The sequence below is a fragment of the Notolepis coatsorum genome (assembly GCF_963971535.1).
Source record: "Notolepis coatsorum genome assembly, chromosome: 12".
In the NCBI taxonomy this organism is placed as follows: domain Eukaryota; kingdom Metazoa; phylum Chordata; class Actinopteri; order Aulopiformes; family Paralepididae; genus Notolepis; species Notolepis coatsorum.
The window spans coordinates 106,680,706-106,708,292 of NC_140176.1; the positions used below are offsets into that span (position 1 = coordinate 106,680,706).

Sequence of the window (27,587 nt, forward strand, 5' to 3'; positions counted from 1 at the left end):
GACTTGGCTTGTGCACTCCCCCCACCCCCCCCCCCCCCCTTCCTCTGCATTGGCGCTGCACTGTCGGCTGCCTCGTGTGAGGGATCACTCCCCCCCCCCCCCCCCCCTACCGCCCTGTAACAACCCCAACCCACTCCCCCCTCCTTCCGTAAATGGCGCTGCCTATGACGGCTGCCAGTCTGTTTGCGGTGGTGAATATGCATATGTTTGTCTCAAGGCTCTGTACCATTATTACTATCTAAAATGTAATAATTGTGGAATATTACTGTAATGAGCTGTATGTGTATGATCCAAGCGTCCTATGATCCTCATAGGAGCATAACAGGAAAAAGCATTCCATGTGAAGGTATTCTGTATCTTTGCATGTCAACTAATAAAGAAACTTGAAACTTGAGGAGACATACTAATGATAATCTAGCGTTGATTTCAGGATGATTAGATAATCAGCCGAAAAATTACAACGTGATGACTGGATTACAGTAAAACGCATTTTTCTCGCCTTTTCCCTGGAATTACTGAAAAACACCCAAACCATACTCTATTCAAAACGGTATAAAACGGAAATGTACCGATGAAAAAACAATCTGTCTCGGGCATGTTGACTAGAAGCAACTCACTGAGACCCGACGGCGTTATTAGACCAATAGATATAATATAAGATATATTTTAAGCACTCGCAAATGTCACAGTCTAAAACTATATCCATTTAATAAAGACCTGGCGATGAATGGGGTATCAGCCCCCCCTAGTGCTGGCGGTCAATGTGTTAAAGGCAGTAGAGGTTGAGTAAAGGTGATACATCCCATTTGTACTCCAAGTCATTTGAATTTACTTTACAAGTGCAAATACATGGGCTGTCCAAAGAAAATTCTAAATGGACATGATTCTTTGTCTGAGGGGTTGATTTGTCCATATTTCCGATGCACAGTGTGATTAGTTTGCAAACCATATTTACTATGTATCTGTCATTTTAGGATTTAATCAGATTTTCATTCATTCATTCAACCTATATTTAAACTCGAAGATCATTGAGGATTATCCTCATTTACAATGATGTCGAGATTACAATCAAGTTCAAATAAATAGTTGAAACACAATACATAAATACAAGGAAAAAAATCCTTCCACATTGAATAAATAGGACAACACAGATCAGTTCAAACAGTTGCATACTGATGCAGGGAGGTGTGTAATTGTGTTCTTAAATTGTCCATAAGTTACTAGGGGGGGTGGAACGGTTCACAAAATCTACGGTTCGGTTCGTATCACGGTTTTGGGGTCACGGTTTTCGGTTTGATATACGAAATTTTTTATATATAAAAGAATTTTTAACACTCCAAAACTGTAAACATGCTTCTCATTTATTAAAAAAAAGAAAAAAAAGCGGCTTGCCTTAAATAATGTTTGGCACACAAAGACCGAACTGACTGAAAAGTATAGGCTACATTTGTCAAAGTATTAACTTAGTGCAAACAAACAAAATAATTAAACCTTTCTATTTTTGTAGCCACATTATAGACAAAGGCCATCAACATAAATTATGCATATGCTCAACCAGCACTAGACTTTCCTTAAAATAAACACAAAAACAATGTCAACAATGTTTAAATTCCCTGATTGTCAGTTATTTATTTTATTTTGTCTCCTCCTGTTTTTCTGTGTTTTTCTCCCATCCCGATTTTAGTCGTTATGCCAATTCCCCCATCCCCTTCCTGGTCGTTGCTCACATGTGCCCCCCACTGGTCGGTCTAGGGAGCCCTGAAGTCTATCAGATACTTCCTCCGAGACATAGGAGACAGCCAGCAGCATCTTTTCACCTGCCAGCGCGGACTCTCATTGGTGAGGTGTAACGTGTGGGAGGTCACACTACCCTCACCATCTCCCTCCCTCGCTGTGTGCAGGCGCCCTGACCGACCTGTAGGAGTAGCTGTTTACAACGACCAGAACACCACCCCACCGGCTTCCCTCCCGCTGACTCTGCCAATTGAGCCAGTATGACGGCCGGCCAAGCCGGAGGCAACGCTGACAGCCGGATTCGATACCAGTGTCTCTCGCGTTGGTGACGAGCGCTTAGTCTGCTGCGCCACCCAGCCGCACCCTGATTGTCAGTTCTTAACACACAACTTTACCACTCTCTGCCAGTGCTGTAAGCCTATGGAGTGGCTCACCTTCTTTGCAGAGCTATAACTTTTTAAATATTATAGCTATATCGACATTACTATGGCCCATTCAACATCGGGTATCTATCTATCTATCGTTCCTGATGTGGGAACGTTATATTTTTCCATTCATACATTGTTGTGTTAGTACCGTTGAGAATATAAGTATGTTTTTAGACTGTATAGCAGTAATTCCTAGAATGCGCGCTATAGGCCCGACGCGTATTATACATTATCGATTGGCGTTTCGTCCCTATATACACGCTATATTAAAACATTTCAAATGCATATGATCGCTATACATTATGCTCCATCATGCGCAAAGGAAAGGGGGGGGGGGGGGGGGGGTAGTTTATGATTCCTTGATTGTCACTAACGGCTTTCTTTAGTAAGACACCATACGTTGATTGGACAGATTGCAATGAAATAAATGGACAATCGAGCTGGAAATAACGTTAGATTCCTCTTACCTGTGCCCGATGAGACTGGAGGAAAAGAATTCCAATTATTTGACGTCGATCTGCTAGATCCATTTTTTTTTACATTTTAAAGTTAAATGCATCAATCTGGTGCACTTTGAGAGCAAAATAAAGAGGCTAGATCTATGATGAACTTTGTGCTCAAAACACAAAATCTACTAGACTGCAGTGCTTTCTCCCTGCAGCCTTTTCCTCAGGTCAGTCTTTTACATTAAGCACCCCCCACAGCCCAAATGAAATGATAAAAAATATATATATATATATATATTAGAATTTTTATTTTTTTAATAGTCTAGTTCATAGCAGCGGCGGTCCTAATTCAGCAGCGGCGAGGGGAAACACTGAGTGCCGGTTCAATATGACAACACAGCAAAAAAGGTTGGGCGTCAAACAACAGTGGCACTGATTCCAAACTAGGCCTGTCCCTATAGGATTTCTATAGTCGACTCTGATTGGCCAAAATGTGCCGAATGCAAAAATTAAAAGTATAAATATATATATATATTTGGGATCATTCCATTTGGGCTGTGGGGGGTGCTTAATGTCTGAAGGAGTCGACTGAAGGCTTCTTGTCCTCTGCGAAAGCATGCAATTGGTCCACTGATGGATACATTGTGATATTTGTCTAGTAGTGTGTTCATTAGACGGGTGAAATCCTCTTTCAGTGCCTCTGTGCCCGTTTTCTTAGGCAGTTAGCCTTGCTGGTATGTGCACCATTAGCGTTAGCCACGCTTATAGGCCTATTTGCAGTTAAAATGATATGGCTTTGATCATTTAATCTCTTAAGCCCAGTGAGTGTCAGCAGTTCTAGGGAGCCACAAGGGTTAAAAAAAATTATAATAAAAAAGATTACTTTTTCATTTTGCATTAGATTAACCCTTTCACTGTCTGCCACACTACTAACCGTCGGTAGTGTGATAGTAAAGGGTTAACCTTCTGTAGTGTGGCAGTGAAAGGGTTAACCTGCTGTCGTGTGGCAGTGAAATGGTGTATTGTCGCAGTGAAAGGGTTAACCGTTTGGTAGTGCGGCAGTGAAAGGGTTAAGAGGTTGGCTCCTTTCGATCGATTCGTTGACTATTCGGGGTCAGCCCTATTCCAAACACACAAGCAGTGAGCGGGGGGGGTTACTCCTGGTTACTGTTACCTGGCGAGAGAGAGTGGGAAGCTGAATGTGAGAGATGATCTATATCAAGAACATTTTAATTACTCACCCATATACATGTAGTTCTCCTATATTGAGTGAGGGTGGAGCTGAGAGTCGTTATATAACGTCTGGCTCTACCAGACCCAGCTCCTTGTTCCACAGCCAATGTTTATTATGAGCAGAGCGATCACTTTGACCACATAGAGAGAATTAATCAGTTATGCCTCAATCTGGTAAATCAGTTTAATTTCACTTTGCGGTGGAATTCCGTTGCGTTGGCAATTAAAGGTATTGCATTTGCTTGCATGCACTTTGTGTAATTGCCACTGTTAAGTTTACTGTACAGTGAAACCTGGGAGAGATTGTCCTGGAGTGTGGCCTCGTCCACAGAGAGGCCCTTTTCTCATGACTATAGAAATGGTAAATGGTGCATTTATATAGCAGCTTTTATCCAAACTAAATAATACAATTTTGTTCCGCACATTCACTCACCGACGGCAACCATGCAAGGTGCCAACCTGCTTATATGGAGCAGTTAGGGGGTTAAGTGTCTTGCTCAAGGACACTTCGACATGCTGCCCAGTAATCGAACCGGGAACCTTTACCAGATAATGTGGCGGCACGGTGGTTAACACCGTCGCCTCACAGCTAGAAGGTCCAGGGTTCGATTCCCGCTTGGGGACCAGGCTGCCAGGTTGCTAAGTACCCAGGTGGGGTATCTCCCGGACCTTTCTGTGTGGAGTTTGCATGTTCTCCCCGCGCTCGCAAGGGTTTCCCCTCCAGATAAGATAAACCTAAAGGAAAAACATGCAAAACAGATCGCTAACGCTGTTGCAGACGGACAGGAGCACTTGGATTGGTCCGCGGCCCTTATCTTACTCTCTCAGGCGTACTGTGATCACACCGTTTTGATTCGAATTTTGAGGAAATCAACATTCTAATGGTGATTTCACAACAGCTAACAGTCGTCTGGCAATCAGAAGGTTCCGGGTTCAATTCCCGCTCCTCCCGGCAGGCGGCAGGCGTGTCGAGGTGTCCGTGAGGCTGAAGTTGTAAAGCGCTTCGGATGAAATAATGCTATATAAACGCAGTCCAGACTATAACCCTTTCACTACCACACTACCAAATGGTTAACCCTTTCACTGCAACAATACAGGTTAACCCTTTCACAACCACTACAGAAGGTTAACCTAGGAAATGTTAACCTTCTGTAGTGTGGTAGTGAAAGGTTAACCTTCTGTAGTGTGGTAGTGAAAGGTTAACCTTCTGTAGTGTGGTAGTGAAAGGTTAACCTTCTGTAGTGTGGTAGTGAAAGTGTTAACCTTCTGTAGTGTGGTAGTGAAAGGTTAACCTTCTGTAGTGTGGTAGTGAAAGGTTAACCTTCTGTAGTGTGGTAGTGAAAGTGTTAACCTTCTGTAGTGTGGTAGTGAAAGTGTTAACCTTCTGTAGTGTGGTAGTGAAAGGTTAACCTTCTGTAGTGTGGTAGTGAAAGTGTTAACCTTCTGTAGTGTGGTAGTGAAAGGTTAACCTTCTGTAGTGTGGTAGTGAAAGGTTAACCTTCTGTAGTGTGGTAGTGAAAGGTTAACCTTCTGTAGTGTGGTAGTGAAAGTGTTAACCTTCTGTAGTGTGGTAGTGAAAGGTTAACCTTCTGTAGTGTGGTAGTGAAGGGTTAACCTTCTGTAGTGTGGTAGTGAAAGGTTAACCTTCTGTAGTGTGGTAGTGAAAGGTTAACCTTCTGTAGTGTGGTAGTGAAAGGTTAACCTTCTGTAGTGTGGTAGTGAAAGGTTAACCTTCTGTAGTGTGGTAGTGAAAGGTTAACCTTCTGTAGTGTGGTAGTGAAAGTGTTAACCTTCTGTAGTGTGGTAGTGAAAGGTTAACCTTCTGTAGTGTGGTAGTGAAGGGTTAACCTTCTGTAGTGTGGTAGTGAAAGGTTAACCTTCTGTAGTGTGGTAGTGAAAGGGATAATGCTGATAATGCACACAGGCAATAAGCATCCTCCTCAACGTGCTGAGCCTGTTGGAAACACCACATCCCGTGGGCTTTCTGGATCTTAATGAGACAGAAGGGACTGGGCCTGTGAGGAGACAGTACACTCTTCGTCAGCATGACAACACAATAATAAGACAAACGGGAAACCCAGGTCTGTATCGGAAATGACAGGATAGTCTTTTGTTTTGTTTTAATAATAACAAAACCTGAACAACTCATATATATATAAAAGGAAATGTAAAAAAGAAATATATATATAAGCAGCTTAAAATCGGTCTAGAATGCACACACTTATGTGCACGTTGAGCCCTTGTTAGAGAAGAAGTGAAAGTGAATACACTACAGCAGGGGTTCTCAAACTTTTTTATACCACGACCCCATTTTATTTAGGTATTTCTTTGGGCGACCCCGCACACTTAATGTATCGCGTAATTTCAATGTGGAATTGAGGAATATCAAAATAAAAGCACACGTCGTTGAACACATTTATAAAACTAGGCATATTTAGCCAAAATATGTTGCCAGAACATAAAAAAATATATATATTGATTTTTTTTTTTTACTTGCCAATGCGCGACCCGACCCCACCGCCACCTACCCACGACCCCACTTTGGGTCGAGACCCGTAGTTGAGAACCGCTGCACTACAGGGAAGATTTAACAGTAGGTTTTCACCAGCACAATAGCATATAAAGCTATTTCTCTTTACATATGAAAAGCAGTGCTGAGCGTCCTGGCCAGGACCTCTTGAGATAATTAGTTATCATGGAGGGACCTCAGCCGCCGGGCCCGGAGCTCCTCCCCCTTGCATAGCCTTTTACTACGAGCGTTACAGCAACTATTGCAGATCTACTACAGAGACAGTCTGTAATGTGAACATCGGCATTTTGTCTACCTAGCCCAGCTTGGTTTAAAGGAACACTCCCAACATTTTGGGAAATACACATCAGAAGATGGAGATAAGAAGAGTCAGATAAGAAGATTGATAAATAGCAGATCAATTCAATCTCTGCATGTCTGTTTTTTGAGTTGTTGGAAGTTGTATTTCTTCACTTTTTATGGAGCTAGGCTAGCTGCTCCCTACTGCGTCTGGTCCTTCTGCTAAGCTAGGCTAGCTGCTCCCTACTGCGTCTGGTCCTTCTGCTAAGCTAGGCTAGCTGCTCCCTACTGCGTCTGGTCCTTCTGCTAAGCTAGGCTAGCTGCTCCCTACTGCGTCTGGTCCTTCTGCTAAGCTAGGCTAGCTGCTCCCTACTGCGTCTGGTCCTTCTGCTAAGCTAGGCTAGCTGCTCCCTACTGCGTCTGGTCCTTGTGCTAAGCTAGGCTAGCTGCTCCCTACTGCGTCTGGTCCTTCTGCTAAGCTAGGCTAGCTGCTCCCTACTGCGTCTGGTCCTTCTGCTAAGCTAGGCTAGCTGCTCCCTACTGCGTCTGGTCCTTCTGCTAAGCTAGGCTAGCTGCTCCCTACTGCGTCTGGTCCTTGTGCTAAGCTAGGCTAGCTGCTCCCTACTGCGTCTGGTCCTTCTGCTAAGCTAGGCTAGCTGCTCCCTACTGCGTCTGGTCCTTGTGCTAAGCTAGGCTAGCTGCTCCCTACTGCGTCTGGTCCTTGTGCTAAGCTAGGCTAGCTGCTCCCTACTGCGTCTGGTCCTTGTGCTAAGCTAGGCTAGCTGCTCCCTACTGCGTCTGGTCCTTGTGCTAAGCTAGGCTAGCTGCTCCCTACTGCGTCTGGTCCTTGTGCTAAGCTAGGCTAGCTGCTCCCTACTGCGTCTGGTCCTTGTGCTAAGCTAGGCTAGCTGCTCCCTACTGCGTCTGGTCCTTGTGCTAAGCTAGCTGCTCCCTACTGCGTCTGGTCCTTGTGCTAAGCTGGGCTAGCTGCTCCCTACTGCTTCCAGTGCTTGTGCTAAGCTAGGCTAACATGCACCTGGTCCTCTCTCTTTCTGGGGCTACTGGACAAACACAGATGCAACTGATATCAATCTTCTTATCAAACTTTTGGGGAAGATGACAAATATGTGTATTTTCCCCCAAAATGGCGGGAGAGTTCCTTTAACTTTACATAAGTTGCGTGAAAAGGAGATGACAGGCCCTGAACTCAAGCCTCCGGTGGGTTAAGAACAGCCCCACGACGTCGCCCTCTAGGCCTTGAAGTTCTGGAAGACCTCGGCCACCTCCAGCCAGGTTCTGAAGCAGGCCAGGCCCTGGTCCCGGATCTGCTTCCGGCCCTTGTCTGTGATGACGTCGCCGTTCTCCTTCACGATCACCAGCCTGGGCACCGCTGTGATGGTGTAGCGCTGCTTCAGTTCACTGTGAGGGAGAGGGAGAGGGAGAGGGAGGGAGGGAGGGAGGGAGGGAGGGAGGGAGGGAGGGAGAGGGAGAGATACAGAGAGGGAGAGAGAGAGGGAGAGAGAAGAGATCACAAGATTACCTCTTCACCTTTTCTTAGTTTTAACCTTTTATACCTTTGTGTGTTTTATCCTTTAAATTTTTTTTTTTTTTTTAATGCCTTGTTTTTATAAATTGCCTATGTTTTTAAAGCCTATGTTTTACCGGGCGGCTGGGAGGTGCAGCGGACATTGCGCTCGTCACCAACGCAAGAGACACCGGGTTCGACTCCGGCTGTCGGCGTTGGCTCCGGCTTGGGCCAGCCGTCATACTAACTCAATTGGCAGAGTCAGCGAGTGGGAAGTCGAAGGGTGGTAGTCTGGACGTTGTAAACAGCGACTCCTACAGGTCGGTTGGGGCGCCTGCACAGAAAAGTCAGGAAAATGGCGGAGGCAGTGTGAGCCTCCCACACGTTACACCTCGCCAATGAGAGTCCGCGCTGGCAGGTGAAAAGATGTGACAGGTTGCCTCCACATGTATCGGAGGGGACATGTGATGCAAGGCTTCTATCCTCCCTACAACCGGCCAGTGGGGGGCATATGCGAGCAACGATCAGGACAGGGGAGGGAGAATTGGCACGAGAGGTAAATTGGGATGGGGAGAAAAATCTAAAAGAATTAATAAAATAAAAAGGAGGAGAAAAAGTAGCCTATGTTTTACAGATTTGGTTCCAAATGTAAAGTGCACTACAAATTAAATGTATTATTATTATTATTATTTGTCCCAAGAAAGAGAATAGGTATTACATCTTGGACAGGTAGGTGTGTAAGACATCAGATGTTGTGTGGCGGCCACTGTGGCCTGTATTTAAACCTAATCCCAGAGAGGATGACTCTCCTAAGGCCTCTTACGTAACGTGGTTTAGCGGTGTACCCTGACGTGTAAGCTTGTGTGTAGGCTACAGCCAAGTGTAAATAGGCATTTGTCACATTTGAAGGTCCATATAACCCAAAGCAGAACTCACTGGGATAGTTTACCATCATGCATATTATTGCATCATGCACTTATTGTATATATATATATATTTGTTTAACCTTTATTTACCCAGGGTAGGTTCTCTGAGCATGGATGCTCTTTTTCAGCTACGCCCTGCCTCACATTCACACAGTTCCATTCACACCTGGGAGCTGCCCAGTACAACCACAGTCTGACACCGTTGGCCACTGAGCAACTCCACTGGAGCAGTTGGGGGTTTAGTGCCTTGCTCAAGGGCACTTCAGCGGTTGGTGTTAAGGGTAATGGGAGAGTTATTCATTCACTTCCCCAGCCCAGATTTTTCCTGCCGGTCCGAGGGGGGGGGGGGGGGGGGGGACAAGGCCTGTGGTGCTGATCATATTACTGCTGAACATTTAAAACATGCCAGCCGTAAGGTCATCCCTCTTCTTGCTCTGTGCTTCTCTGGCTTTTTAAAAACATGGTATTTTACCTGACTCCATGAGAGCAACTTGTGCCCGTTATCAAAGACAAGACAGGTACAATTAACAGCAAAGACAACTATAGACCGATTGCATTAGCCAGCATACTCTCTAAAGGTGCTGGAGATAATCTTATTGAATAGAACAGAAATATACATTCTCACCAGTGATAATCAGTTTGGCTTTAAGCGAAAACAAGGGACAGAAATAGTAGCCAAGTATAGAAGACAGAACTCTACAATATTCTTATGCTTTATGGATGCCTCTAAGGACTCATGGAAATAAAGCTGATTGCAGCAAACCGTGCAATGTAACCATGAGAAGATTCACATGCATCACATTAGATGTACTCTGCAAAACTGTCTCAGAATGTAACTCCTCCATCTCAGACATTGACCCTATACCTACAGCCTTCTTCAAACAGGTATTTAATAGTGTTTCAAGCCCTGTGCTAGATATCATAAACACTTCCCTTAGAACTGGTATTTTCCCAGATGCCTTTAAAACAGCAGTTGTAAAGCCATTACTTAAAAAACCTAACTTGGATAGTAATGTAATGGCAAATTATAGTCCAATATCCAACCTACCATTCATTAGTAAAGTACTTGAAAAGATAGTTTCAGTTCAAATAAACTCCTTTCTTGAAGAAAACAACATCTTAGAAGAATTTCAGTCGGGATTCAGAAAATATCATAGCACTGAAACTGCCCTCACCAAAATAATCAGTGACCTCAGGCTAAACTCTGACGAGAATAAGATCTCCATCCTTATCCTGCTAGATCTCAGTGCAGCATTTGATACAATCGATCACGATATTCTAATCGATCGTCTTGAAAACCATGTCGGTTTCTCAGAACATGTGCTAGGCTGGTTTAAAACATACATCAGAGGGAGGAAATTCTATGTTAAACTAGGAGATCACAGATATATACGACAACAACTATGGAGTTGCACAAGGGAGTTGCTTAGGTCCTTTACTCTTCTCCCTTTACATGTTACCGCTGTGTGATATCAGAGAATATAATGTAGATTTCCATAGCTATGCAGATGATACACAACTGTACATATCTGCTGAACCAAATGATACAGCGATTAGCTCCATTACAGACTGCTTACTGGCAATAAATAAATGGATGAGTAAGAACTTCCTGAAACTAAACGAGAACAAAACTGAAATTCTAATTATCGGCCCCAAAACTAAAAAATAAACGTTAATAAAGAACCTGGGAGGACTAACCACTTGGATCAAATCTGAGGTCACTAGTCTCGGGGTTATCATAGATTCAGAACTGAACTTCAATTCTCATATTAGCAAAGTGACGAAAACATCGTTCTTCCATCTCAGAAATATAGCAAAAGTACGACCATTTATTAATCAGAACGATGCTGAGAAGCTAATTCATGCATTCATATCTAGCCGGTTAGACTACTGTAATGCACTTTTCACAGGTCTCCATAAGAAAACCACAGAGAGGCTTCAGCTAATCCAAAACTCTGCAGCTCGACTGCTAACTAGAACTAAAAGGAGAGAGCACATTAGTCCAGTCTTAGCTGCTTTGCACTGGCTTCCTGTGACATTTAGAATTTACTTTAAGGTCCTTCTCCTTACATACAAAGCTCTAAATGGACAGGGACCTAGCTATATCGCCAACACTCTAATAAATTACACGCCAGCAAGAACACTGCGATCATCAGCTGCTGGACTACTAGAGGCTCCCAGAAACAGTCAAAAGAGGATCGGTAATGCAGCCTTTATCAACTATGCCCCAAAACTGTGGAACAAACTACCCCAAAACATCAGGGAAGCCAACTCGCTAGACATCTTCAAAAGACAGCTTAAAACATATTTCTTTGCTCAGGCATTTCAATGAAACATCAGGGATATCCTGACACAAATTGTACTTACCTGCACTATTCTTACCCTGCCTACTTTTATCCACTGCCTATCAAATTCATGTGTCGGTTCTATGCTAATTTTATCTCACTTACCTCCTACTGTATGCACTGTAATTTTAAGAGAACTATTTTATCACACTTTTTACTTCTTACTGATGCACTGCTGTTGTATGTTAAATACCCTGTTGTATGTCCGTTCTATTTTATAATTTTTAGACTATTTTTAAACTGAATCATTTTAAACTATTTTTATTATTTGTATTACTGAAAACTGTAAACAGAGAGCCTATTGGGATGCTAGATCCTAATGTGAAACACTGTGATTTTATCTTTTTTATGCTCGCTTATGCCTGCATTTTTTACTGTTGTGAAGCACTTTGAACTGCAACCTCTGTATGAAAAGTGCTATACAAATAAAGTTATTATTATTATTAAGGCATTCGATAGAGTAAATCATAGCAAACTGTTCCATAAACTGTCCAGAAGAGGGGTTCCTAAGTTTATAGTTAGGATTTTAGCATCCAAGTTAAATGGGGTAACTCTATGTGAGCTCATTTTAATGTGGGTAACGGAGTAAGTGGGATTCTGTCTCCCTTCCTGTTCAATGTAGGCTATATATGGATGATCTCTCCACAAAACTTAAAGAATGTAAGACTGGATGCATGGTGGGGGAGAGCCTTATCAATCACCTGATCTATGCTGATGATTTAGTCATACTGTCCCCCTATAGTGCTGGTTTACAGCAATTGCTTATTGCTGTGTATGGTACACAACACGATATGATATCAAATTCAACCCTGTTGTTATGTGTTGTTATGATAGTGAAAACTAAGGAGGACCAGAGGCAAAAGTGTCCCTCCTTCTTGCTGTCTGACTGCGCTCTAGATGTGGTGAAGAGTGTGCGATATTTGGGTCACAATATCACTGATGATGATGACATATGTGTGATGATGTTGATGTGCAGCGCCAGTGCTGCAGACTGTACACACAGGCCAATATGATGCCACGAACATTTTATATGTGTACAGACAATGTGAACATAAGCCTGTTCAGAGCCTATTGTATACTCTGCTTTATACTGCCTCTGGTGTAATTATAGCACAGCACAAATTAAAACTGCAAGTAGCATATAATGATGCATTTAGGATCATCCTTAAGCTCCCAAGATGGACTAGTCCAGGCTATATGTTTGTGACTACTTAATGTCCCCACCTCCTGTGCTCTGCTGAGGAACTTGATGTTTAAATGTATGTGTCGACTATTAAGAGTCAAAAAACAGAGGCGGTTAGGTGGCCGAGCGGAGATTGCGTTCGTCACCAACCCCGGAGCTGTGAGCTGGATTCGCCTGTTCGAATCCAGCTCACAGCTCCGGGGTTGTCACCAGCTTGGCTGGCCGTCTGCACTAATACAATTGGCTGTATTAGAGGGTGGGAGAAGCTGGCGGGGTGGGTCCGGGTCGTTGTAAACAGCGACTCCTACAGTTCGGTCGGGGCGCCTGCTAAGCGCGGATAGGACTCGAGGGGGATAGTGTGATCCTCCCACACGCTATGCCCTCTCGATAAGAATCCGCGCTGCCAGGTGAAAAGAAGCGGTGATTGGCTGGACGTGTGTCGGAGGAAGCACGTGGTAGCCTCCACTCTCCCAGATGATCTGACTGTGGGGGGTAAGTGCGCAGCGACCAGGAAGGGACTGGGAATTGGCATACGACTAACATTGGGATGGGAGAAAAATCGGAGGAAAATGGAGGGGGAAAAAGACCAAAAAAAAAAAAAAAAAAAAGTCAAAAAACAGGATAATAGGTGCTGATAATGTCCCCCATACCAACCGCTGAAGTGCCCTTGACTCCTTGAGCAAGGCACTTAACCCCCAACTGCTCCAGTGGAGTTGCTCAGTGGCCAACAGTGTCAGACTGTGGTTGTACTGGGCAGCTCCTAGTGGTCAACAGTGTCAGACTGTGGTTGTACTGGGCAGCTCCTAGTGGTCAACAGTGTCAGACTGTGGTTGTACTGGGCAGCTCCTAGTGGTCAACAGTGTCAGACTGTGGTTGTACTGGGCAGCTCCTAGTGGTCAACAGTGTCAGACTGTGGTTGTACTGGGCAGCTCCTAGTGGTCAACAGTGTCAGACTGTGGTTGTACTGGGCAGCTCCTAGTAGTCAACAGTGTCAGACTGTGGTTGTACTGGTCAGCTCCTAGTGGTCAATAGTGTCAAACTGTGGTTGTACTGGGCAGCTCCTAGTGGTCAACAGTGTCAGACTGTGGTTGTACTGGGCAGCTCCTAGTGGTCAACAGTGTCAGACTGTGGTTGTACTGGGCAGCTCCTAGTGATCAACGGTGTCAGACTGTGGTTGTACTGGGCAGCTCCTAGTGGTCAACAGTGTCAGACTGTGGTTGTACTGGGCAGCTCCCAGGTGTGAATGGAACTGTGTGAATGTGAAGCAGGGCGTTCCTGAAAAAGAGCATCCGTGCCCTGGGTAAATAAAGGTTAAATAAATGTAAAACAAAGTGATACAAGGTACTCCTCTGGTTTGTGGAAACATTGGAATCGATGCCTTTATGTATTTTAATCGATGTTGTTGTCCTTGTTTTTGTATTGTTTTTATATGTGTAATATGGACCTTGAGTCTGGAATAAAGTCTTCATCACCACCATCATCATCATATCTTGCAGTCCTGTATATTGCGTGTTTGTATATTGCGTCTTACATTTCTACTTTTGTTGTTTATATTGTCTATGTCTATATATTTGTATATACGCCGTGGAAATTAGGGAAACGTAATTAAGACTTTCTGTATGTCTTGCGCAATAGAAAATGTACAATAAACTTGACTTTGACATCAAATAGACAATGCAATGCTGGAGCGTCTTCTACGGTGGCAATAGGCTTAATGTTAACCCTTTCACTGCCGCACCACCAAATGGTTAACCCTTTCACTGTGACAATACACAGAAGGTTAACCCTTTCACTGCCACACGACAGCCGCCGGTTAACCCTTTCACTGCCACACAACAGCAGGTTATAACCCTTTCACTGCCACACTACAGAAGGTTAACCCTTTGCTATCACACTACCGACGGTTATTACGGGACATGTGGGGACGTGCAGCCAGGGACGCGATGCTGCAGCCTGCAGCTGTACTCACTGCTTGTAACCATCCGTCCAGGGCAGCGCCAGCCAGTCTCCGTGCATGTCGTGATAATACTCCACCATGTCGTCGGTCGATTTATCGGACGACACAAAAACGATCTCAAACTGGGCCGGGGGCTCCCCCTCGTCGACCAGCTCCGTGTAGAAGTCGCACAGGATGGGCGTGAAGTCGCGACAGGGCGGACACCAGCCGGCGGAGAAATAGATACCGACCACCTGAATAAATGCAGACCAGAGAAAGACGTTCGTCTTGTTTACATCAGGGTCCCCCATTTTCAGTTCATCATAACATTTATGACATACACAACATACATAACATCATGACATTTATGACTGTGACATAGGGACATACAGGTATATAGTACTGTTACATTTGTGACATATACGATATGCAAATATACAGTACTGTTACCCAGAGATCCTGACAGAAAATATATACATATCTCCTCTAGAATGAATGAATGAAAACTTTATTTAACAGATTTTTTAACAAACTTTATCTACCCACTTTCAAAAACACTCTCAAAGAACACCTACGGGAGACTGCAATTCGAAACTGGCCCCTACAAATGTCCTAACCCAGTTGTACAGTAAATGACCAAGTATGGCTTTGTCAGTATTCCAATGTACAGTGTCCCCCCCCTACCCAACCCCCTACCCCCCCAACCCCACCCCACCTACCCGACCTCCTCCAATGTACACTACGTCAAATGTATATACACTCTTTTCTGGACACTTTTTGTATCACAAACAGTACTGTATTTGCAAATCTGGTATGTCACTCATACATGTATAGATGTAGCAGTACTGTCTATCTGTATGTCATGTATGTCATATATGTTATGATGAATTTAAAATGGGGGACCCTGATGTAAACAAGACGAAAGTCTTTCTCTGGTCTGCATCCCCTTGACAATTGTGTGTATTGAGCCGTACTGTACCCATTCTGCAATCTGTTAAATAAAGTTCTCATTCAATCAATCAAACATATACGATATGCAAATATACAGTACTGTTACCCAGAGATCCTAACAGAAATATACATATCTCCTCTAGAATGATTAATGAATGAATGAAAACTTTATTAACAGATTGCAGAATGGGTACAACAATACAGTACGGCTCAATACACACAATTGTTAAGGGGATGCAGACCAGAGAAAGACCTTCGTCTTGTTTACATCAGGGTCCCCCAGTGTACCTTGTTCCTCAGCGCGTCCTCCGGGTCGACGAGGTCCCCGTCTTTATTCAGCAGCGTCCGCCCGGCGAACACCTCCACCATGGCCGCCTGGTGGACGAGAAGAGAAGTGAACAACCCGCACACTCCTGTTTGACGAGACCTGGAAGTTTGACAAGCTGTTTGTTGCGTTGTTGTTTACATTGCATTCAAGTTATATAATATAATATAGTATACAAGTTATACACGAATGGTCTTGGTTCGTTGTGTTGGGTTACCTTATGTCGCGGAGCTGGCTTAAGGTTTTAAGAGCACTCTCTGATCTGTTTACCTTTCTGCCGGACCGTGTAATCCTCCTCCAGAAACAACCAATGAGGTTCAACCGTGAGACGATGACGTCATTCTGCAGCCACGTGGGGTTTCTTTCTTGGCAAACCCTGCCCACAGATGACGCTGATTGGAGCAAAGGCAAAGTTGTCACAGCAGGATTGATTGATTGATTGATTGATTGATTGATTGATTGATTGATTGATTGATTGATTGATTGATTGATTGATTGAAAACTTTATTAACAGATTGCAGAATGGGTACAGTACAGTACGGCTCAAAAGATACAATTGTTAAGGGGATGCAGACCAGAGAAAGACTTTCGTCTTGTTTACATCAGGGTCCCCCATTTTCAATTCATCATAACATATGACACACATGACATACAGATAGACAGTACTGTTACATCTATACATTTATACCAGATTTGCAAATACAGTACTGTTTGTGATACGAAAATAGTGCAGAAAAGAGAGTATATACATTTGACGTAGAAACTGTACATTGGAGGTGGTTGGGTGGGTGGGTGGGGTGGGGGGGTTGGGTAGGAGGGGTGGGTGGGTGGGGTGGGGGTGTTGGGTAGGAGGGGTGGGTGGGGGACACTGTACAACTGTACAAGCAAAACTGTACATTGGAATATTGACAAAACCATACTTGGTAATTTACTGTACATTGGAGGGGGTTGTGTTAGGACATTTACAGGGGGCCAGTTTCGAATTGCAGTCTCCCGTAGGTGTTCTTTGAGAGTGTTTTTGAAAGTGGGTAGTGATTCACATTCCTTTACAGCTTTGGGTAGGGCGTTCCACATTGATGTGGCATAATTGCGAAACGTGTTTAGTCCCTTGTTTGAGCCGAATCTGGGTTTAACATGATTTGTGGAACTCCCTCTGGTGTTGTGATCGTGGTATTCACTGACCTTTGGGAAGTATTTTGACATGTACAGGAAAAACAAAACATTAGAGCAAATTGAAAATGGAATCTATAAAATGTTAGTCCAACTAAAGTCCTACCGGCTACTATAACGTTTTATGAGACCCCACTTTTTAAATTGCGTAATTGTGATTTTAAAATGTGCTTAGTTCAGCCACACAGCTGAATTATTACAGGGCTACAATGAAATACAAAAAGAAAAAAAGCTTTGCAACATTTCTGGAATATTCAAAGGTGGAAAATGTCCATGGGAATATTATGGGAATGTAAAAAAAAATGGAAATATAGAGGTTATTTGCACATGCTGCATAATTTACCATTGCTGCAGATAGAATTGCAAACCCTTCTAATAGAAATGTAAAAAAGAACAAAGAGTCAACAATTGAGTTATTAGTTAAACCTTATGACCAGAATGTGTCATGAGTCCAGTGTCTGGTGGGTCCTGCTAGTACAGTAGCCTACATGTCAACAAGCCTGGGTCCCTGGTTGAGACGACCAAGTTCCATGGCTATTGTCAGTCAAATGCTCGTAATGTCAGGGTCCTATTATTTATATATACAGTAATACGATTATCGCTGCTCTAATTCATTGTTCATTCAATATGGACAAGTACGGGCAGTGAAAGAGAGTAAAACATCTCAGTATATGGAATTTAAAACAGCACAATTAATGTATAAAGCAAAAGGTAATGTACTTCCAGGAAACATTCAAGAACTGTTCTTTGATGGAGAGGGGGGGTTATAATCTGAGGGGAGAACTCAATTTAAAAGTTCTAAATGTACGCACTACCAGGAGAAGACACTGCATCTCAATATGTGGAGTGAAACTGTGGAACAGTCTGAATGTCCAAACATGAGACAATTCAAACTGAATTATAAAGAAATAACTTTCACGAGGTACAGGGATGAGGAAGGGATTTGACATTCACGGGTGTTTACATTTTTATTTTCTTTCTTTCATGTTTTACATATATAGTTTTTTTTGTTTTGCATATATATATATTTGTTTTGTAAGGTTTTAAATTAGTACATTCATTTGAGTAGTGGAAAAGGGGGTAGGATTAAATAAGTGTATACTTCTTCCTACTCCTTTTCGAGTTATGTTTTTGTTTTTATTTTTTTATTTCCTTGCTAGAGATCAATGATTTGTTTTTGTTTTATATAGTTTGTATTTACATGTTCGAAATAAAGATTTCAAATCAAATCAAATAAAAAATCACACGTATACAGTAGCTGCAGCAGTGGAGTGGACTAAGTATAGGGTTAGGCTTTAGGAAGAGACAGGGGGCCCGTTTGGAAGGAAACCCAGCCACGGTGAGGGTTTGCCGACTGGGGCAGTGAAGTCGACCGCCGCAGAGAGAGGACTAACTTTGCACCGGGGCGGACCTCCTGTGAACACTCTTTGTTCTCTGCCTGAAGAAAAGGAGCAACAATTATAATGACCTCTAATTCCAATCTGTCCAACATGCGGAGGCTGGTGGAGCAACTGAAGCTGGAGGCCGGCGTGGAACGCATCAAGGTGAGCAGGAGAGACGACAGGAACAGACCCAGACTAACACCCTGGCAGCACGAGTGTCTGGACGTTTCTCTGTGTTGATTTATTCTGATCTGATAGAAGGTTGCATCATGCTATTTGATTCACGGGGGGAAATATTCAAGTGTGTTGGATTTAAAATGTATACAAAAATGTTAAAAAATCACTGATAAAACAGTGAGCCATGTCTGATCAGAGATAGCAGTGAGCATGTCTGATTAGAGATAGCAGTGTCTGATTCGAGATAGCAGTGATCATGTCTGATCAGAGATAGCAGTGATCATGTCTGATTAGAGATAGCAGTGTCTGATTAGAGATAGCAGTGATCATGTCTGATTAGAGATAGCAGTGATCATGTCTGATTAGAGATAGCAGTGATCATGTCTGATTAGAGATAGCAGTGATCATGTCTGATCAGAGATAGCAGTGATCATGTCTGATTAGAGATAGCTGTGATCATGTCTGATTAGAGATAGCTGTGATCATGTCTGACTAGAGATAGCTGTGATCATGTCTGACTAGAGATAGCAGTGATCATGTCTGATTAGAGATAGCAGTGTCTGATTAGAGATAGCTGTGATCATGTCTGATTAGAGATAGCAGTGATCATGTCTGATCAGAGATAGCAGTGATCATGTCTGATTAGAGATAGCAGTGTCTGATTAGAGATAGCAGTGAGCATGTCTGATTAGAGATAGCTGTGAGCATGTCTGATTAGAGATAGCTGTGATCATGTCTGATTAGAGATAGCAGTGTCTGATTAGAGATAGCAGTGATCATGTCTGATTAGAGATAGCAGTGTCTGATTAGAGATAGCAGTGATCATGTCTGATTAGAGATAGCAGTGATCATGTCTGATCAGAGATAGCAGTGATCATGTCTGATTAGAGATAGCAGTGATCATGTCTGATTAGAGATAGCTGTGATCATGTCTGATTAGAGATAGCAGTGATCATGTCTGATTAGAGATAGCTGTGATCATGTCTGATTAGAGATAGCAGTGATCATGTCTGATTAGAGATAGCAGTGTCTGATTAGAGATAGCAGTGAGCATGTCTGATTAGAGATAGCAGTGATCATGTCTGATTAGAGATAGCAGTGATCATGTCTGATTAGAGATAGCAGTGTCTGATTAGAGATAGCAGTGAGCATGTCTGATTAGAGATAGCTGTGAGCATGTCTGATTAGAGATAGCAGTGTCTGATTAGAGATAGCAGTGAGCATGTCTGATTAGAGATAGCAGTGATCATGTCTGATCAGAGATAGCAGTGATCATGTCTAATCAGAGATAGCAGTGATCATGTCTGATCAGAGATAGCAGTGATCATGTCTGATTAGAGATAGCAGTGATCATGTCTGATTAGAGATAGCAGTGATCATGTCTGATCAGAGATAGCAGTGATCATGTCTGATCAGAGATAGCAGTGATCATGTCTGATCAGAGATAGCTGTGATCATGTCTGATCAGAGATAGCAGTGAGCATGTCTGATTAGAGATAGCAGTGATCATGTCTGATCAGAGATAGCAGTGATCATGTCTGATCAGAGATAGCAGTGATCATGTCTGATTAGAGATGGCAGTGATCATGTCTGATTAGAGATAGCAGTGATCATGTCTGATTAGAGATAGCAGTGATCATGTCTGATTAGAGATAGCTGTGATCATGTCTGATCAGAGATAGCAGTGATCATGTCTGATTAGAGATAGCAGTGATCATGTCTGATTAGAGATAGCAGTGATCATGTCTGATTAGAGATAGCAGTGATCATGTCTGATTAGAGATAGCAGTGATCATGTCTGATTAGAGATAGCAGTGATCATGTCTGATTAGAGATAGCAGTGATCATGTCTGATCAGAGATAGCAGTGATCATGTCTGATCAGAGATAGCAGTGATCATGTCTGATCAGAGATAGCTGTGATCATGTCTGATCAGAGATAGCAGTGAGCATGTCTGATTAGAGATAGCAGTGATCATGTCTGATCAGAGATAGCAGTGATCATGTCTGATCAGAGATAGCAGTGATCATGTCTGATTAGAGATAGCAGTGATCATGTCTGATTAGAGATAGCAGTGATCATGTCTGATCAGAGATAGCAGTGATCATGTCTGATCAGAGATAGCAGTGATCATGTCTGATCAGAGATAGCTGTGATCATGTCTGATCAGAGATAGCAGTGAGCATGTCTGATTAGAGATAGCAGTGATCATGTCTGATCAGAGATAGCAGTGATCATGTCTGATCAGAGATAGCAGTGATCATGTCTGATTAGAGATAGCAGTGATCATGTCTGATTAGAGATAGCTGTGATCATGTCTGATCAGAGATAGCAGTGATCATGTCTGATTAGAGATAGCAGTGATCATGTCTGATTAGAGATAGCAGTGATCATGTCTGATTAGAGATAGCTGTAATCATGTCTGATTAGAGATAGCAGCAGGGGTGTAAAGTACTTGAGTAATTGTACTTCGTTACAATACTTAAGTACTGGTTTGGGGGATTTGTACTTTACTCGAGTATTATTAGGTTTGTATACTTTGTACTTTTACTCTATTACATTTCAGAGAAAAAAACACACTTTTTACTCCTTACATTTAAAATGCAGACCTACAAAGTATAAAGTACAAATCTCACAGGTCCAACCATTTTAATTAGTATATTTTAATTGTTTATCTGGCCAAACTAACGTTATTAATCCTGCGACCGCAGGTAAACAGCCAATCAAATCCCCATCAATGGAAAACTAACTCGCCCATACCCATGCTGATTGGTCCTTGTGCAACACTAGAAAGCGGGGATCTTTGATTAAACACCTGCTATCAGAAGAATAGACAGTCAGATCCGCATTATGCTGTGGTTAATATTGTGATATTAATATTCAGGGTACTCCAGTATTCTGTCTTTAATAATGTGATATTATTCAGGGTACTCCAGTATTCTGCCTTTAATATTGTGATATTATTCAGGATAATCCAGTATGCTGTGGTTAATATTGTGATATTATTCAGGATACACCATTCTGTTTTTAATATTGTGATATTATTCATGCTGTGATGTGAATGCTGTCCATGTTAGTTTGCCTTCAATGGAGTGCATTAAATAATTTTTATGAAAAAAACTGTCCTCTGTTCTTTCATTTCAGCATTGTCTATCGCAGAACACATTCCATTATGGGCAGAGTGGTTTCATTCCAGCCTTGCCTAAACACCAGCTGATGATTTCACTAATTGGTTCACCTCTTCAACTAACTCACCTGGTGCAATATATAGTTAAAATGAAAACTTGGCCCTTTAAAAAAAAAATTACTTTTACTTTTTAGTACTTAAGTACATTTAAAAGTAGGACTTTTTTACTTTTACTCAAGTGTGTTTTTAGCCAGATACTTTGACTTTTACTTGAGTCAGATTTTGAGACCGTACCCATACTTTCACTTAAGTATAATTTCTGGGTACTTTTTACACCCCTGGATAGCAGTGATCATGTCTGATCAGAGATAGCAGTGATCATGTCTGATCAGCGATAGCAGTGGAAGAAATCCCTCTAATCTATTGACGATTTAACTGATAACGGCAAACAAAGAAAATAAATCTAAATCTTTGTAGAATACAGTTTGTATACTTCAGGTACATTTGCATACATGCTCATGTAATGTGCTGCAGTTTCAACTACCAGTATGACAACACAGTACCTCTCTTAGGTTTTAAATTACCAGTACAACTTTCTTTATTTTCTTTTGTTTATTTACACATTGTCGTGGAATATATATATTTCCCATTACAACATGTAAAAACAATTACATAATACAATATAATCCACAAAGAAATGTGAAGGAGAATTGCCTAAAAACCCTCTATGGGCTTGTATGTTGCATTCTCCAAGAGGCAAAATTATACTCAGATTACATGATCATATAAAAAAAACATTCATAATACATACAAGCGGGTCTACAGATAGACACTGAAGTAGGCACTTATGACATAGGGCTTCATGTTTAGTGAAAATAAAAGTAAAGAAACTACAAATAATGACACCTTATTATAACAAAATACAACTAAAATAATACAAGCTCTATGAAAAGAAAGCCATCAGACCACAGTGTGTATAGGAGCCCATATGGAAAACATTGGTGAGCTAGGAGGTGTGATTTCAGTGCTCTTTTAAACTTCGTTTGTCCCTAGTATTGGCATTAATAAATCAGATGTCATGCTAATATGTCATGTTCTACAGTAGGGCGTACTACTGTGATACCCATTTCAAAGTGCGTGTGTGCGAGGCTCGAGGCTCGCTCTCCGCTCTCCACGCATTATTTCTACGCTCAAGGGTAGGCGATACTGCCACCTAGCAGGATTCGGCCGGTATTGCACTCTCGAGGTCTCAGAATGAGTTCCAATGGTAACACGGAGGTCCGTGAGACTGTATAGAATAAAAAAATCGAAAAAATGATGAAAACGATTGAAAACCCGACTATACTCAGGTTTTGGCGCTCAACGGTTGGCGAGATAACCCGACTATAGTCGTGGTTGGCCGTGAATGAGTTAAACACCAACACCACGTCTCTCTCCCCAGGTGTCCCAGGCTGCCGCGGAGCTCCAGCAGTACTGCGTGCAGAACGCCGGCAGAGACGCCCTGCTGGTCGGCGTGCCAACGGGCAGTAACCCCTTCAGGGACCCGCGCTCCTGTGCCGTGCTGTGAGGCCCGATGTCTGCCCGACGACAGCAGCCCCGAGGTCTGTTCACATAGCCCTCTTCAGGGGTGTAAAGTACTTGAGTAATTGTTTTGGGGGATTTGTACTTTACTCAAGTATGTAAATTACCCACAGCTGTAAAGGAATGTGAATCACTACCCACTTTCAAAACCACTCTCAAAGAGCACCTACGAGAGACTGCAATTTGAAACGGGCCCCTGTAAATGTCCTAACCCAACCTCCTCCAATGTACAGTAAATGTCCTATTAAACCCAATAATACACGAGACCCTCTTCTTGGGACCAACTAAGGTTTAGTCGATAATCCAATGTACAGTTGTAATAATGGTACAGAGCCTTGAGACAAACATATGCGTATTCACCACCGCAAACAGACTGGCAGCCGTCCTAGGCAGCGCCATGTACGGAAGGAGGGGGGAGTGGGTTGGGGTTGTTACAGGGCTGTAGGGGGGGGGGGAGTGATCCCTCACACAAGGCAGCCGACAGTGCAGCGCCAATGCAGAGGAAGGGGGTGGGGGGGTGGGACTGGAGGGGGGGGGGGGGGGGGTGGGAAGGTGCGACAGTGGCTCAGGAGGTAGAGCAGTCGTCTGGCAATCCGGAGGTTCCCGGTTCGATTCCCGCTCCTCCTGGGCAGCGTGTCGATGTGTCCTTGAGCAAGACACTTAACCCCTAATTGCTCCCGATGAGCAGGTTGGCACCTTGCATGGTTGCCTCCGACGTCGGTGTGTGAATGGGTAAAATGTAAGTAACAAATTGTAAAGCGCTTTGGATAAAAGCGCTATATAAAAAAGCAGCCATTTACCATTTACCAAGGTGGGGGGGAGTGCACGAGCCAAGTCCTGGGTGGGGGAGGTAGTGGTGCTGGGGAAAGGAACGCCATGTACCATCCTTATCTCCTATCTCCAAGAGGGCCTTCGACTCCAGCAGCTCTCAGGTTCGACCTTGGAGTCGTCCAGAAATTTGTTTTGGCTGACTGACTGGCAACATTTTCCCAGCCACGTCAATTTAAGTTTGATTTTGAGTAGAGTGAATTATAACTCTATTGATTTGAGTGGAGTGAGTTTTAACAACTCCGTCCAAATGACTGAATCATTAGTCCAAGTGTCTTAATCAGTTCATTTTGGTAGGTCCTGTGCGCGGTAAACAGATCTTCTTATTGCAATCCCAAAAGCTTCGATAATCCAAATGTCCATGACTTTAAGTTGGTAGCCCGAATTGAAATGTCCCAAGAGGCAGAGAGGGTTAGCCTTATTCTGCTTCCTTTGACGAAAATATGCAATCCACTGATTAGATCCATTTCGAGTTGATTTGAGTATAGTCCGACAACCGGCACGAAGCACAGAGCACAGCAGCGACAGGCTTCATGGAGGCAGGGAGGCAGTGAGGGCCGGCAATAGGAACGACCTTGAAGGCCTAGGGAGAGAGGAAAGAAATGCGACTTGTGCCTTGCTGTTTCCATACCAGGCAGTGATGTTTCCAGTCAAGATGCTCTCTACAGCTCCGGAGTAGAAGGACTGGAGTATCTTCCCCGATACTCTGAACTTTGTCTCAGGTGGTAGAGGCGCTGCTTCGCCTTCTTTACGACTGAGTCTATGTGTGTTGTCCATGTCGGGTCCTCTGAGATGTGGACCCCCAGGTACTTGAAGCTGCTCACCCTGTCCACGGTAGCCCTGTTTATCCACAGTGGTGTGTGTGTCCCCTGCTGTGTTCTCCTAAAGTCCACGATCAGCTCCTTGGTTTTACCAATGTTCAGGAGCAGGCTGTTGTCCTGGCACCAGCGTTCCAGTGCATCAACCTCCTCCCGGTAGTCGTTGTCCGTTGACCACCACTGTGTCGTCCACAAACTTCACTATGGAGTTGGAGCTGAACTTGGCCACACAATCATGTGTGTATAGTGAATACAGCAGGGGGCTCAGGACACAGCCCTGGGGGGACCCGATACTCAGGGTGATGGTGTTGGAGGTCTGACCCCCCACCCTGACCGCCTGGGGCCTTTCACTCAGAAAGTCCAGTATCCAGGCGCTCAGAGCGGAGCTCAGACCCAGCTCGATCAGCTTGTCCACCAGTCTGGTGGGGACTATGGTGTTGAACGCTGAGCTGTAGTCAATGAACAACAGTCTCACATAGCCCCCCTTCTGGCGGTCTAGGTGAGAGAGGGTGCTGTGCAGTACTTGGGAGACCGCATCATCAGTGGACCTGTTTGGCCTGTATGCAAATTGCAAAGGGTCCATATCACTGAGTAGGGAGGCACAAATGTAATCTTTAACCAGCCTCTCAAAACATTTCATGGCCACAGAGGTGAGTGCCACCGGTCTGTAGTCATTAAGACCTGTTGGGGAGGATTTCTTTGGTACCGGTATTATAGTGGACACCTTGAAGCAGGCAGGGACCACGGACTCAGCCAGGGATATATTAAATATGGTGGTGAACACAGGGGCTAGCTGGTTAGCACAGGACTTAAGTATACGTCCTGTTATCCCATCTGGGCCAGCTGCCTTTCTGGTGTTCACCCGCATAAATGCTCTTCTCACACTGTGTTCCGTCACTGAGAGAGTGCCCCCCCCGCGGATGCCCCCCCCCCCCCTCCACGACGACCGGTGCGTCAGTGACGTCGTTAGCCGGTGAGCTAGCGCCGCCACTGTTTGCACCGAACCGTGCGTAAAAGGAGTTGAGTTGGTCCGCGAGAGAGGCATCGGCACTTCCCATTGAGGGGGCGCTGACTTTGTAGTCAGTTATCGTCCGTAGTCCTCGCCATAAACCTCTTGTGTCATTCTGGACCATTTGTGCCTCCATCTTGTCTACACTACAGAAGGTTAACCCTTTCACTACCACTAACCGTCTGTAGTGTGGTAGTGAAAGGTTAACCATCTGTAGTGTGGTAGTGAAAGGGTTAATGTATAGGTCAGTTTAGGAGCGTGACCAGTTCACACTGACATGCAACAATCTGATATTAACTCTTTCTGCGCCATACCGAGTATATATATATATATAGAAACGAACAGTTGTCTGTTGTCTCACGTGGGGAATGAATACTGTGGGTCCGTGTGAAATAAATACCCCCTCTATGACGAGCTAGTCAAGATGAGAAGCATGTTCAGTCACAGACTCATACCCCCCCGACACTCAACTAACCGCCTTGGCCAGTCCTTCATACCAGCGGCCATCAGGCTCCACAACAGTGGGCAGAGACTGCTGCCAAACATCCAACTACTAGGAACCTAAAAGGACAATACTATTTTATGCATACCGCACCTTATGTGAATACTGTATACTTCATCAGATCATATATTTAGCATTTAGCATTTTTAGATTATATATTAGATTAGATTTAGATTATTGGATAATTAGATTATATATTGCATATATTTACTGTAGCATTTAGCATTTTAGCATTTCGTTTCTTTTTTTAGATTATATAGATTCGATTTAGATTATTGGATTATTAGATTATATTGCATATATTTAGCATTTAGTTTTTTAGATGATATATTAGATTTGATTTAGATTATTGGATTATTAGATTATATATTGTAACTATTTATTGTAGGGCACATATAACTGAGAGGGCATACATATTCTCATCTCACACCTTGTTGCCCATATGCACATGTCCAGAGTTAATTATATTGATTTGTATTATTGTTTACACTGCTTTTTTTACTACCTGTACCTCCCCTCCCCCTCCCCCATGCTGCTATGATGCCTGAATTTCCCCATGGAGATCAATAAAGGAATATTTTCTCTTATCCTAAATTCTGTGTGTGTGTGTGTGTGTGTGTCGTTGCAGGAGAGGACAGAGTGGACACAGACACCTGAAGAGACGACCGACTCCACGGAGAGACAGATCTTATTTAGTAGTTGTTGTTACTTTGTTTTTGACGTCGACGGACATTTTATTTATGCTGTGCGATTCATTTTGTACCGTTTGTTCACCAGGAAATTCATATTTTATATGAGTTATTGAAGAGAATACAGTATATAAAGACAAAATGTGTTCCAGCCAGATGTTTAGGCCTGTATTACTATACAGTGTGTTATTATACAAGATGAATATTTATTTGGATATTGAGTGTGCCTATTTTAAGGCACGATAAAAGGACACACACGCATGCACGCACACACACACACACACACACACACACACACACACACACACACACACACACACACACACACACACACACACACACACACACGTCCTTTTATTCTGTTCCGAACGTGAAAGTAATGGATGGTTTTAACCCTTTCACTACCAAACGGTTAACCCTTTCACTGCGACACAACATAACCCTATCACTACCACACGACAGC

The 27,587-nt window shown here is 43.4% G+C and overlaps 2 protein-coding genes across 4 annotated transcripts; one reads left to right on the forward strand and one right to left on the reverse strand.

Moving 5' to 3' along the window:
* Window positions 1–5,799: 5,799 nt before the first annotated feature.
* nxnl2 (nucleoredoxin like 2) lies at window positions 5,800–16,149 on the reverse strand. Of its 3 annotated transcripts, none has more exons than XM_084325692.1 (4): window positions 16,112–16,149; window positions 15,805–15,891; window positions 14,599–14,819; window positions 5,800–8,069 (listed from the first exon to the last, which is right to left on the reverse strand). In XM_084325692.1, exons 2-4 carry the CDS (start codon window positions 15,883–15,885, stop codon window positions 7,901–7,903), a joined length of 471 nt encoding a protein of 156 aa, XP_084181818.1. In that variant the 5' UTR covers window positions 15,886–15,891; window positions 16,112–16,149; the 3' UTR covers window positions 5,800–7,900. The 3 variants fall into 3 exon arrangements, with proteins under 3 accessions (XP_084181818.1, XP_084181816.1, XP_084181817.1); XM_084325690.1 differs by having other exon boundaries at window positions 16,059–16,134; XM_084325691.1 differs by lacking the exon at window positions 16,112–16,149 and adding an exon at window positions 16,059–16,110 and having other exon boundaries at window positions 15,805–15,943.
* Window positions 16,150–18,341: 2,192 nt separating this feature from the next.
* gng10 (guanine nucleotide binding protein (G protein), gamma 10) lies at window positions 18,342–27,275 on the forward strand. The gene is made up of 3 exons (XM_084325744.1): window positions 18,342–18,555; window positions 23,139–23,298; window positions 27,064–27,275. Exons 1-2 carry the CDS (start codon window positions 18,475–18,477, stop codon window positions 23,262–23,264), a joined length of 207 nt encoding a protein of 68 aa, XP_084181870.1. The 5' UTR covers window positions 18,342–18,474; the 3' UTR covers window positions 23,265–23,298; window positions 27,064–27,275.
* Window positions 27,276–27,587: the final 312 nt, after the last annotated feature.

Bases quoted from the DNA above. Each gene is read 5' to 3' on its own strand.
- gng10 (XM_084325744.1), top strand. From the start codon at position 18,475: ATGACCTCTAATTCCAATCTGTCCAACATGCGGAGGCTGGTGGAGCAA. The intron at 18,556-23,138 runs GTGAGCAGGAGA...CTCTCTCCCCAG, and splicing joins CCGGCGTGGAACGCATCAAG to GTGTCCCAGGCTGCCGCGGA.
- nxnl2 (XM_084325692.1), bottom strand. From the start codon at position 15,885: ATGGTGGAGGTGTTCGCCGGGCGGACGCTGCTGAATAAAGACGGGGAC. The intron at 14,820-15,804 runs GTACACTGGGGG...GCATTTATTCAG, and splicing joins AGGACGCGCTGAGGAACAAG to GTGGTCGGTATCTATTTCTC. The intron at 8,070-14,598 runs GTGAGTACAGCT...TCTCCCTCACAG, and splicing joins TGGACGGATGGTTACAAGCA to TGAACTGAAGCAGCGCTACA.